Source organism: Pangasianodon hypophthalmus, chromosome 8, assembly GCF_027358585.1.
Source record: "Pangasianodon hypophthalmus isolate fPanHyp1 chromosome 8, fPanHyp1.pri, whole genome shotgun sequence".
Lineage (NCBI taxonomy): Eukaryota > Metazoa > Chordata > Actinopteri > Siluriformes > Pangasiidae > Pangasianodon > Pangasianodon hypophthalmus.
In genome coordinates, this window is record NC_069717.1 from 22,346,720 (window position 1) to 22,360,675 (window position 13,956).

At 37.4% G+C, this 13,956-nt stretch overlaps 2 protein-coding genes across 4 annotated transcripts in view; both read right to left on the minus strand.

Annotated features, from left to right (window-relative positions):
• Positions 1-407: 407 nt before the first annotated feature.
• The window catches only part of espn (espin), a 53,108-nt gene continuing 39,559 nt past the window's right edge, over positions 408-13,956 (minus strand). The window contains exons 11-14 of one of the 3 annotated variants that reach the window (XM_026925934.3): positions 13,399-13,803; positions 4,624-4,703; positions 3,093-3,104; positions 408-2,040 (exon numbers count right to left, since the gene is read on the minus strand). In XM_026925934.3, coding sequence (XP_026781735.2) covers positions 1,893-2,040; positions 3,093-3,104; positions 4,624-4,703; positions 13,399-13,803 — 645 coding nt within the window. In that variant the 3' untranslated portion in view covers positions 408-1,892. Of the gene's footprint in view, positions 2,041-3,053; positions 3,105-4,623; positions 4,704-13,398; positions 13,804-13,956 lie in introns of all 3 variants that reach the window. The other 2 variants (XM_034306250.2, XM_034306248.2) reach the window with 2 other exon arrangements.
• On the minus strand, positions 7,729-13,389 carry LOC128318722 (espin-like protein). Its single transcript, XM_053236472.1, has one exon. It carries the CDS (start codon positions 11,437-11,439, stop codon positions 9,493-9,495), a length of 1,947 nt encoding a protein of 648 aa, XP_053092447.1. The 5' UTR covers positions 11,440-13,389; the 3' UTR covers positions 7,729-9,492.

Consider the following 13,956-nt stretch of genomic DNA (forward strand, 5'->3'; position numbering starts at 1 on the left):
AACCGCTTTATCCTTGTCTGGGTCAAGATGGATCTGGAACACCGGGTGTGAGGTGAGAATACACCCTGGTTGGGATGGCAGTCCATTGCAGGACTCCATGGACACACACAAATGCATAGCCAACACACAGACCATAGTCAATCCGGCATGTTTTTGAGAGGTGGGAGGAAACTGCACAATCTGAAGAAAACCCATGAGAACGCAGGGAGAACATGTATAAAAATTCCACACAGACATTAACCTGAGCTCAGGACTGAACCAGGGATTCTGTGAGGTGGCAACACTAACCACTACACTACCATGCCACCTATCTACAGAACAATATATTTCCATAACTAAAAATATACCATCTGATTATTGCATGCCTTTTCAAAGCAGTATTATTCATTCAAAGCCAGGACCACGAATTCCAAGAAATCAGATGTTTTTATTTTGCTACATTTGCCTGACTGACAATGATGGTTTACAGTAATAAATCAATGCAAGCAAAGGATGAGGAAGAAAAACTGGACCTTCATGCAGCAACAAAAGGGCAGCAGAGTTTTTTCCTCAGTATAACTATGTACATTATTCATAAATAGAAAATCTTCTAATGGCAATTGCTTTTGTGTATAGCTTTGTTTTTAAACATCAATATGGCATCAAATGAAGTTAAACCAAATATTGCATGCATTGCACATATTTGAATGAGAATCACAATATTTTTTTTACACTTGCAAAAAAATGTACACTCTAAATACATCACATTTAACTATCACACATTTTGTGACACAGAACAGACACCACATATATACACAGACATTCAGAAAGACACGTCCGGCACTTTTCCAAGGTCCAGGTACCCTATGTGTACTGTTATGAGAAGATGTAGTGAGGGAAAAGTGTGCTGATAAAAATGGATGTACACCCTCAACATAATCATCCATGTCAGTCACAAGACCAAAAATGAATATGCAGTAGCAATAGAATAAAATATAAACATATCCATATAATCTGCCCATGTGTTCAAACAAACAACCACAAATATTCTTCCCCTAGAGTAAACTCTGTGGTTTGTAAATCTTAGTAAAGGACATGCATGGTTTTTGGACAGAATGTGTGTAATGTATTGCACAGTATAGCATTAAAGACAGCGGCATCTTCCATGTTCTGGTCTTTATGGAAATACAAATATGCATCTTATGGTTGCTTCTATTATTATAGACAGGTGTGGACAATTTCACATTTTCATGACTGTGTTAAAAAAAAAACAAATAAAATGAATTATATCAATGAAGAATCCTATTAATCAATTGGTTGATTGCTAAATATATAAACTAAAACACATGCACAAGGTTAATGTAGTGAACATTATTGTCAATTAATATATCTTTTTCTCATATGCCAAAAGTAGTTGTTAAATCATTATTTCAGTGCACTTATATGTAGTTCGATGTCAGCATCTGTTTAACTAGTATGCTGTATTCAAATTTCCTTTAGAACGATTGGCTGGTTAAAAAAATTAAAACGTTTGTACAGAATAATTGCTCTTTCTAGACATGAAAATACTTTGAAGATTTTTAAATATGGAAATGTAAGGAAATTAGTTGCATTGAAATGATGTATGTATTTGTAATATTATTGCTGGCATGTTGACAATGTTTTTTTTTTTTAAAATAAATCTACAGGTGCACAAATAGAGAACCGCTAATGAATTATAGGCTTTTATAATCACACATAATTCTTATCACAATGTACTATGGATTCGTTAACAGTCCTGAACAGTACAAATCTGCAGCTGGATGGATTCAAACAGCCATGCTCTGTGCTGAGCCACTCAGTATGCAGAACGGACCTGGTGGACTGTGGGTAATGCGGTGTCCTACAGGTGATGGAAGCAGAGTGGGGACAAACTACTGTTTGGCTATGTCGCCTTTCCTTAAAATGACCTGCCGCTGCCACGGCGCCAGCTTGGTCTCATCATAGCCTAATGTACGCAGCCGCTCCAGCTCCATCTTCTCTTCGTTCTCCTTCTCCATCTTCAACCGCTCTTCTTCTTTCCTGCCACATCAGAAGAAACCACAGAGAAGCTAGAAGGTCAGCACACACGAGAAGACAAAAAAAAAAACAGCAATAACAGCAAAATGCAATTACATTGTACACATACACTCACACAAACAGACAAACTAATATATATATATCATATATATATATATATATATATATATATATGAGTTTGAGATCAAAAGATGAATATGAGTCAATAGATCAGAATTTCAGCTTTCATTTCCTGATATTTACATCTAGGATCTGCTCATGATCCAAAACACATGAGCTCATCCCATCTTTCTCTACACTTTGGCCTTTAATCTTTTTTCCAGAACTTTTGTTGCTCATCTTTGTGAATTCCACAGAATGCCTTCTGAATTTTACTGCTGATGAGTGGTTTGCATCTTGTGGCCTCTATATTTCTACTTCCGAGGTCTTCCGAAAGACTCTCACAAAGTTTCTGTTATCAACTGCTGTTGTTTTCCTTGGCTGACCTGTTTGATGTCTGGGTGTTAGTACACCAGTGGTTTCTTTCTTTTTCAGAAAATTCCAAATTGTTGTATGCTTGTGCAATGGATCTGATCGATTTTCACTCTTTTCTCAGCTCCAAAATGGCTTGCTTTTCTCCCATAGACAGCTCTCTGGTCTTCATATTGGTTTATCCTTTTTAACAACAAATGGAGTCTTCACAGGTGAAACCCAGAGCTCAAACCAAAAGTAGACATTCAGAACTATTAATTGTTTAAACAATCAATCTGGGCAACAAGAAGCACCTGTCAGTCACATAATATTTTTGTTCACTTGAAAAATGGGTGGGATCAAACAAAAGGTGCCATGTTCTAAGTTGTTTAATACATCTAGAGATCAGTAAATATCAGGCTTTGCCGTTCAAATACTGTATCAATACCATCCAAAAAGAGAAAGAGAGAGAGATAGATAGGTAGATAGATATTTGTGATAGATACAGATAGATATTGATTAAATTATAATTATGCCAAGAAATGAATACCAATAAAGTAAAGTACCAGCAGATTTATCATTCCTCCATCTTGTTAATATCTTACCTTTTCTGTTCCCTGCCCGTCCAGGTGGTACATAAGAGACATTAGAAGATGAGACATTTATAAATAACAGTGAATGTACTAACCTAAGTGAAAAATCATTACACATAGATACTTCAAGACATTGACAGGCATTTACAAGCAGTCTAAAAATTAGTCTGTACAATGCACCGCTACAGTTGTGTGCAAAAGTTTGGGCACTCCTGGACAAATTACGTGTTTTACTGATTTTTGAAGTAAAAAGAAGTAAATAGAACTTCTGCAGCAAACTATTTTAATAAGAAGTGCAGAACACATCTAGTTCTGTGATATTCCTAGGCCGTCTTGCATGCACAGCATGTTTAAGATCTACTTATATTTTCAATCATGTTGAAGTCTGTGAAGGCCATTTCAAAAGCTTCAGCTTGCCTTTCTTTAAGTGGGTCATGGTGGATTTTGAATTATGTTTTGGATGACAGAGTTTCTTTTTTACTCCATCAGTACACAATGTCTCTGGCTTATCTAGATATTGTTTTGCATACTTGCAGGTTGCAGGTAAGGTTTCCTTCTGATGAATCGTCCATGCAGATCATGTTTGTGCAAGCAACGCTATAGAGAATAATGGTGCACCTGCACCACCACTCCTGTATCAGCTAAACCTTACTGCAGGTCCTTGCTGTCATGTGGGGATTTTGCTTTGCCTTACTTGCTGGCATACAGGCAGCACTATCTGAGTTTTCTTGGTCTTCCAGATCTTGTCTTGTATTCCACAGTTCCCCTTAACTGCCATTTCTTAAAGATATTTCATACAGTAGAAATTGAGAGCCGGAAGTGCTTTGCTATCTTTTTATAACCTTCCCCTGTGTTGTAGGTATCTATTAGCTTCATTTTCAGATCTTTAATCAGCTGCTTAGAGGAGCTTATGGTTGTTGAGTATTCGCACAAGGTTTGAAGAGTCAGAGAATGTATTACGCTCTGGAATTGTCATCATCTGATAATTCCTAATGACTATCCTTCTAACGAGTCAATAAAGGCCAAATAAGTTAAATAAGTTCTGAGAATGGAAGGGTGTCCACACTTTTGCACAAACCACAATTTCTATTTTTTAACTTAATCAAATATAAAGTAAATGTGCATTAACATTTGCAGGAAAAAACATTTAAAAAATAGTTTGCTGCATAGGTTGTGTTTGCTTCTTTTCACTTCAAAAATCAATAAAATATTTAATTTTGCCATGGGTGCCCAAACCATTGCATACAACTGTATAAAAAATCTCTTTACAGGATCTCTTTCAGAATTATACTGGTAACTTATCTGTTCAGAAAACAGACACAGAACATCATGGTCATGTCTGTGACAAATGCAGAGGTTTATCATAGACTACAGATGAGTCTAGCATCTTTTTTACTTATGAATTTGTGAATTCATATGAATTTGCTTTATACTTAATTTCTTCTATATTATCATTTAGGGTAGTAGCCAATATTTTTGTTTTTAAATGAACGCTGGTCATGAAAGAAAACAAAAATTGGAGAATGCAAGGGCTTTTACTCACTTCTCTTCATCCAGTTTTTTCTTCATGATGTCTCTTCTCCAAGCAGGCATGGATGCAAGCCGGGCCTCCTCCTCCTCAGCCTATCAGAAAGAGACAAAACAGTGTGGTCAGTGAGCTGAGTGAAACATCGCTTCAATTTATTTACACTGCTACAAGTCATAGGAGATTTAGGAAAAGATAAATACACCAATGTTAACTGTAAAGCATTAATATGTGGTGTGCTACAAGTGCCTAATTTGCATGATAAAGATTTTCGTTTTTCTGATTAGAATAGATCCAGCTTGATACAAAAAAATTAAAATAAGTATTTAAAATAAGATAATTTAAACAAAAATGATAAAATATACATTGTTCAAACATTTTAAGTGCCAGTGTAAACCTAGCAGGTCTGCTATATATAATTGAAACCAACCTGCAAAACATCTAAGATGTGCCCTAAATTGAGATAATTTAAATGCAGGTTAAAAACATTTTTACATTTTTACCTTTGCATTACACTTTTTACATCTGACCTTTTTTTTTTGCTATTTTATATAATTTTTATTAATTTGTACTTTATCTGAGTATAATATCTTTTTATTTCTTCATTTTATTTTAATTTTATTATCTTCTCTGCTTTTGTAGAACACTTAATAAGAATTACCTATGTGTATGAAATGCACTATACATATATACTTGCCTTAATTATTTATAAACCTTCAACAAATTTATACATAGGCCTCAAGATTCCCCAAAGGAAATCATGAGGGAAAATTGGAGGAGGAGGATCTGAAACCAAATTCCACTACAGTCTACAGTTCAGGTCTACAGTTCTGTCTTCACACAGAATGAAATATTATCTCCTGCAGACTTACACATTGTAACAAGAGGCCAGAGCAGGAGGTGGCCATTCTGAGCTTCTCATCTTCCCTTTAAAGTGGATCAGTTACTCTAAATCTGCTCCAGTGAAGCAATTTCACTGGCAAAGGCTCCAGCATCTAGGTAATCTAATCTACAGCTTAATATTTAAATACTCCCCTGGGAATTATAACTGAAGAAAAAAAAAACACCAAAAGAGAACAAAAGGATTAACACTTAAAACAAGTTTCATAAGTTGATAAGTTTAAGTTGATGTCTCAACACTGAAGCTTTGGATATGATTGGTGTTTTGTCACTGTTTTCCTAATGGTGTTTGGCGACAGTTCTGGGGCTCTTGCATGTACATGTGACTCAGTTCATTAGCACATTTAAAAGCAAAACATACTGTGCTTTGGATGCCAACTAGGAGCTAATTTTTTAAATCCTATTAGGCCTCAGGATCCCTCTAAAGCGGTGGTTCTCACATGTTTTGTAGCCAGGGACCCCTTCAACTGTAAACATAAATTCCACAGGCCCATTCGGTATAAATTTATTTCATAAATATTATTTACATTTTTCATTTTTGAAGCCATAGAGCTTTCTTCTCCTGAAATTTCCAACCATAGAACACATTGGGTCTGAGATGACTTGGGTGCTTGGTCCCCTAAATATAATAAATTTGTGTGTAGTGATTTCCACCATTAGAAAAAATTTTGTTACAGTGGTGGAAAACCCACTGGCTATGCTTTATGGACCACCGGGGGTCCCTGGACCTATTTTTAAAAGCACTGCTCTTGAGGAACCCATAAAGCAGGGGTCATCAATCTTATCAACAAATGGCCAGTGTAGTTTTATTCCAACCAAGCAATAGCCACACCTATTAACTGATTAAAGGCAACAAATCAACTAATTAAACAGATGGAATCAGGCATGGCTTCTGATTGGTTGGAATGAAAATGAGAAAAAAAAAATGATTGGAAAAGGTTCAAAGTAGAATTCTTTTTTGGAAGCTAAGAATGCTTAATTATCCAATTATCCAGACTGACATCACTGGCTAATTAAAGTAATGTTGACCGGGATAACTTTTTCTATATTTTACAGAATTCACTTTTTTGGTTATTTAATATACTTCCAGTGCATATATTCACTTTACAATTACACACATCTTTTGACTTTACTTATAAAAGCCATTGTTGCAAAGCCATTGTTGGCAATTACAGCTTCGAGATGTCTACACTAACAAGTAATTAGGGTTTTGCACTGTGGTTCAGTTTTGGCCTTAGCAAATTGTCTTCAATTATCCAAAGTTCCTGAGGGTCCATCTGACGGACTCACAATTTCAAAATCCTCTGTAAATTTTGAATTTGATTAAAGGTCCAGATTTAATCGAGCTTGGCTAGGCCATGCAAGGCCTTCTTGAATTATTTTGGCTGTATGTTTGGGTTTGTTGTCTTTTTGAAAATTCAGTACATGGTTCCCTCAATTACATGTAATGCCACAGTAACATTTGCAGAAAAGCAGCCCCATATTATGATGCTCCCACCTCCATGCTTCACTGTAGGTAATGTGTTGTTGGAATCATACATATAACCCTTCTTTCTACAAACACAACATGGTGAATTATTGCCAAAGAGTTTGATTTTTGTTTCTTCTGACCAGAGTATATTGTTCCAAAATAATTCGGATTTGTCTAAATGCTTTTAGATCTGCATCGCTGTGCTTCTTTTCAGCAGAGGAGTTTTGCATGGGGTATAGGAATGGAGTCGACTGCGTTGCACTTCATTGTTATTGTTCTCTGTGTAACTGTTGTTCCTGCTGCTTTCAGGTCTTCCTGCAACTCCTTTCAAGTGACCTTCATTATCATTAGTCTAAACACACGTGAAATTTTACATGCCATCCCTGTAGGTGGATGAGTATTGTGGTTCCATGAACTTTCCATCTGCATATTAAATAACCAATTTTACTGACAAGGATGTTTTTTTTTTTTTTTTTTTTGCTATGGCTCTGTAGCTTTTTCCATTGAAGTGTTGTTTAATAATGGCATCCCTGAGAACTTTAGGAAGCTCCTTCACCTTCACCATAATCGCTACTTACTCATCCTAACGAAGGGCAAGTGTTTTGTCTGTTATAATGACACCAGGTGCAACTTGAACAAGAACATATTTGCAGCATTTATATCTAGAACTTGATTTATATTTATGTAACCTTTACATATATATTTTTTTAATATAGTGTCTTTGTTTATGCTTATGAATACCTAATTTTTGTTCACTCTTTAGTTCACAGTTAAGTCAACAGTGAACAAAAAGCATGTAAATTTAAAGTGGATAAATGCACTGGTAATATATTATCTAACAAAAACAATTTTCCAAATGTATATTTCTCCTCACTGTATGTATAGGAGCATAAGCATATAAAAATTAAACTACAGGAAAAGGCACATGAAGAAATACACCTTATATGTTTTATTGATGTGGAACCAAAAAACAGAAACACTTCAAACATGGATAAACTTAAATCAAAATTAACATCCAAAATTACCACCAATAACACACTTGAATGATATAATCATTGTATCTTGAGTTTAAAACATCCAATAATTTTATGACTTAGCTGAGTTCACCTGCATACCAAAAACAATTACATTAGAGAACAAGCTAATTAAAGGGCATGTATTTGAACTGTAAGAATTATGAAATACAGGTAATCTTCAAACGAAAATATTTTTAGAATTATGTTGGGCCCTTAAATAATCCTAAATACACAGCAGGGACACTGGGCACGAGGTGAGAACACACCACACCATGAATGGCATACCAGTTCTTCCAATGAGAACCAAGAACGAAGAACCATGGATTTCACTATTTGGTAATATTTCATGTCATAACCCCAGTATAAACACTGTGTTTATAGAAGAAGGTTGTGTCCTTAATATCTCAGTGGCTAAACTCATATAAAAATGAAATTTAAAAAATGGTAGTACTAAGGAGGGCCAAGAAAGAGAAGCCAAAATTTTTTTTTAATTTATCTCAAATGTAAATTCTGTTAACCAATTTATGTTTACGGATGAAATAACTACCAAAAATTAGGAGGAGCCAAACTCAATATGGTTGTAATATGAATGCAGATTACACTAAACTACTATATTATCAGGCCTATTTTATGGCCTGAATCTGGCCTATTTTGTCTCTTCTCTCTCTGGCTTAATTAGTAGTAATGTTACATCTATACTTAAAAGCTGGAAATGGTAAAAATGTTATGTATCTGTGCAATTGTGAATTATCCTCTTTTAAAAGACAAAAAAAAGATCAGCAAAAACCATCCACCTAGATTGAACCGACAAACAATTATTCACTATACCAACTGCTAGAGCATGGGTTATACAATAATAATAATACTATATAAGAAGAATATTGGTCATTTGTTAACAATATATTGTGGCTTGGCCTGCATATCCAGCATCAATTTCCTGTTTGGTCCACTTCCTATTGAAGCTGAATTGCCTTGCACTAGACCATGGGTAGATAGCAATTGTTATAATTGTATTCTCTTGTAATACAATAAAAAACAAATATGCTCAAGCATCGACCACGGCCCACCACCATCCAAGACTACAATTTGGCCAAGAGTCACAAAACATAGTTCCTTGCTTCCATATATCCATATATTCCATAAATTCCATACAAGTCTTTGACTGAGGACCTTCTACACTTGCTCCAATTTCTTTTTCCAACATTGTGCATTTAACATAGCACTTTCCATATGGATATCGGATTAAAATTGGAGTCCCAATTTTAAAAAAATCTTCTGAACTCCTTCAAATAAACCTACATTATATTTAGGTGGACACTAGATTTGCAGTGTTCAGCAGTAACCTGCATTAGATCATTATTCAGTCAAGGAGAGAGTCTCAGATTCTTTTTTTCTAGCCAACTCTCTCGCATGTCTGGATAGACCCTTTGTCCAATAACATGCTTCATCTGAAGACTTCCTTTAAATTTTTCATTTTGATCAAATAATCGCCATCATTGTTCAGATATCAAACAATTCTGCTTCCTTCTCCTTCCAAAAGGCAAAACTTCGCTCAATGTATCTGATTATATCCTCGTTGCTGAACTCTTTAAGATCATAAATAAGCTTTATCGAGTCCTCATTCAGCTCTTCATTATTTTTTGCTGGAATTTGTTTCTCAGCATGACCGTTGATGGTTTCAGACAGAGGTTGTTCAACAGTCACTTGTGTGGTTGTCTGGTTCTCTGGCTGTTCTGCATTAGGTATGTCTGCATTTTGATCATTGTCCAGTATGGTAGACTCATCAATCTGCTCTGTAGAGTTCACTTCACTTTTTGAAATATTGTCTGCTGTGTCCTGTATAGGCTCCTGTGTGGAAGCTTGTACTTTGTCAGATGCAGGTGATTGTGCTAAATTTTGCTCAGTCTTTTCAAAAGACTCTTGTTCTGGTGTTGTCTCAGGTACATGTCTTGAGCCTAAGATCTCCTGAATTCTTTCTGGTGAGTCAATCTGAGTTGTCTCCAACAGCCCTCCCCCCTCTGTAGTGTCACCAAAGTATTTCAGCTTGATGTCCTCAAAGCCATCTGACCAATCACAATTCCCTCTCTCAATGCTTTCCATCACTTCACGGTGGAACTCACGGATCACTTCCCAAGGATGGCTGCCAATTCGATCAAACATCTCATAGCACAGCAAGTGTCGGAACTTCCGCTCACTGCGAGACATGTTCATCTCAAGCAGTTGGAAGTAGCCAAGCATGAAAAGATCAAGGGTCAGGTTATCATAATGAACTGGAGCCCCATTTATATGAGGGAGAAAATGCTCGGGCCAGTAGATCATTTGAGCACGACTGAGCCGACGGATCTGACGTGAGGGTACCTGGCTCATAATGGTCCTCCAGTGGCCAAGCAGGTTCCCTACTACCTGTCTCTGTTTCATGAAGTGCAGTAGCTGGTCATCCTCACTCCCATCCAAGTCGAACTGGTTATTATTATCCTGGGAGTGATAGCCATCCATCCCGACTCCTTGACTTCTTCTTCTCCCTGTGTACTTGGGTCTGTAAGACTCAGTCATAGTGTACTTTCTCCAGTGCTCCAGAAACAAGAACACAATCCTTTCCTTTCGCATCTCAATAGACTCCTGAACATAGCTCAGGTCTGTCTGCACCTCGAGGCTGCGTGTGAGATGGTTTCCATTTAGTGCGGCATCACTGGATAAAGGGTGTGTCAGGTTATCCATGCCTGACTGGGAGACACCATTAGGTCCACTGTATGTCAAAGGTGCATATGATGGAATTATAACCGGCTCATCTACTAATGGCAGTCTTGGCTCTTGATCTGGTGGTAGACCATTAGTGACTTGAGAGTTGATATCACAAGTTGTGAATAGTAGTTCATCTTCCAGGATAGGCTCAGGGGAATAACTGCACTCACTCACCACTGGCAAGGATCTCTTCCTTTTGTATACTCGGTTCATCTTGTCCTCTTCATACTTGGACTGGCTCTGGATCATCTCATAATTGGCCTTCAGATTTTTCACTGACACACCACACTGCTTGAGCTCCTTCTCTACGTCCTCTCGGGTTGAGAAAGACTGTGATCGCCCAATGTTGCCTGAGGTAACGGACGCTGTCTGTACCTTTCCACCTTTCAGACCTTCATATGTATATCCTTGATTAATCATTTCCAGAATGTCTATTTCCTTACCACCTAATGTAGCAAGGAGGATAGCCATACTTTTAAGCAGTGTAGAAATTTTGCTACACCAAGCAGGAAGGTCCTCTGCTTGCCCATGAACCTGTTTGGGGTTGACAGAGAAGTGGTCCTGGGTCAGGGCAGCAGACACAGGGAGAAGCTGATGTAACTCTTTCTCCAGCTGCTCCAACTCTTTTTCTACCTCTGTCACTTTGTGCATGACTTGGAGGTTCTCAATCTGTCTCTCAATGCGAATGAGGTCATCCTCAGTCATCAGTTCACCAAATGGACCCAGTATAGCATTGTGTGCATGAGAGTAATGCCAGTCTCGTGCTTGGAAATATCCACTGGTAGAAAACTAAAGCAGGGTCAGAGGAGGAGACAGAGAGGAACAAAAAAAGAAGGATGGGTTGTCCTTCAATCTGTAGGTCCAACGCTTCTCAGACATGCTTCTTCACACCAAACGTTTCAAACCTTACATGGATTTAGTGGTGCAATGGTAGCTGCTTTACTATAGCTGAGATGAGTTGAAGCAGTGTGACCTTTAGCAACTTGCAGTTGCTGAGGATCTCAATACAGCATGTTTATTTGGAAAAATTTAGGCAAAAAGCTTCCAATTTGACTAGCTTTTTCTCTAGAGTAAAATGTAGCTATTTCAAATTCCTATTTAACAGGAGCACTTATCCTATCTACTCTGAATTTGTAGTCTGGATTATGAACCAAGCCTTTGAGCAGTCATTCCACATAATTAGTCCATTCCACTAGCAGGTTGATGAATGTACAAGTATGATGGTCAAGTGACCTTAAATGAACATGTAAAAATATGGAATGACAGGTGCTTCTAGAGGACTTGATTGACAACCACTGGCCTTGACAGATTTTGAAAACATAGACATGAATTTTGGAAAATAGGGAGAAAAGTAGACAGACATAGCTGCATTCCAAGATTTAGACATAATTTGCAGTGTGAGGGCACCTTGCATCACACCACTGAATCCCCATGTAAAAACTTAGAGCTGTCTTGCCCCATCACCAATATATATCTTACTACGTTTCAAGAGTATGAAAGAAATATTGATATTATTTAAAATTGTCTTGGGATGGTCACAGCAGCCCCAAGGTGAACACTGCATCACACCACAGGACAAGTCATTGTCCAGCCAAATGACACAAAAACACATGCAAAAGACAAAAACGTCAAAGTGCAGTAGTAATAGATGGATCCATACCACTGAACCATTCAGGCAAAAAAAGGCAAATTGTGAATGCATTTGATAAAATTTTGTCTCCTGAATCAAGGCCTGTTAAGCTTTAACATTTTATGCTCCTTAAATGTGTAATTAACCACAGCAGTCTCCCATTCGGTCTTTGATCAAGATCACATATAAGCAGTTAATATTAAAGCTAACCCGATGCGTCTATTATAACATGCACACCACTGACGTAGTGCTTCTTGTATCAGACATGTCAGACATTCAGCCCTGCCTGACAGCCCATCAGCAACTGACAGGTGTGTTTACTTACATATTTACAAAGAGCTGGAATGTTCTGTCTGCCACATCCTAGACCAAGTCAACATAATACAGCTGAATGCATTTTAGGCTTTACCGAGCAAATGGCTGACCACAACATGCTCTTGTTTCAAAGAAACTCTGTGACCGCACTAGAGAAATGCTCTTTCTCATCTAGCACATGTTAAAATTGTTCAAATGCCGCAAATTATGGTTTCAACTATGGTTGTTATGCTTTTCTGAAGTCTAAGAAGTTTACATAAACATGGATATGATCAGAGAAACTGATACCAGCATCTTTGACACACTCCATTCAATTATTGGGAATTATAATTCTTAACTGCTCATCACTACTACCAATTCTGTGCTGAATATACATGAGAAAGCAAAATATTAAGGTTTAAAATGACAGAAAAATTTTATTTCAGAGGAAATTATTTTAGAGTAAATGCACAATAACACACCACAACATGCAAAATCTCACATCCACACTCTTTCGGCTCATTAGTACAAACTTAAAGCCAAATAATGGCAGCTGTTGTTTAAGCTGAGAAAGTGACTTACACATACTCAAGTAAATTATGGCTACAAATGTACCATAATTACCAGCCGAGAGTCATTTAAAAACCAATGGTTATGTAATTCTGATAATAGCAAAGACAGTTCCTCAGCTTATCTTCCAAAAACATTGCTTTAAAAAAATGGTTCACCCATTTCCTTACCTTTCTCTTGCTTTCCTCTTCCTCCTGCATCTTCACTTGCAATTTCCTCACCATCACCTGCCTCTTCCATTCAGGAATGGCTCTGCCTTGTTCGTCATGGGTGGGCACCAGGGCCTCTATATCCACCACGCTGGACTTGCGTGTCTGACCCGAAGCACTGTTGCCATTGACCACAGGTAGCTGATCGTAGCTCTGTGATGTGCTCAGGTTCCGGGGAGAACTGCCACGAACCGAAGGAACCGTGGATGTAGATGGGGAAGTGGGAGCAGATATGGGTTTTGTCGATTGGACTGCATTCGACTGAGGCTGTGGCTGCGACTGAGGTTGGGGCTGAGATTGGGGCTCAGTTTGGGGTTCAGACTGGGGTTGGGATTGGGACTGAGGTGGCGATGCTGGACTTTCTCCCTGAAAAGGTAAATATCAGTAGGATTTATAACATTAGAGATTTATAACTGAGTTATATTTTAATAGTGTACAAATTATCTAGACGATCTTAAACTGAATGACAAAAACTATTTCCAGGAATGTTCGTAACTAAACAAATGCAACCTAATAATT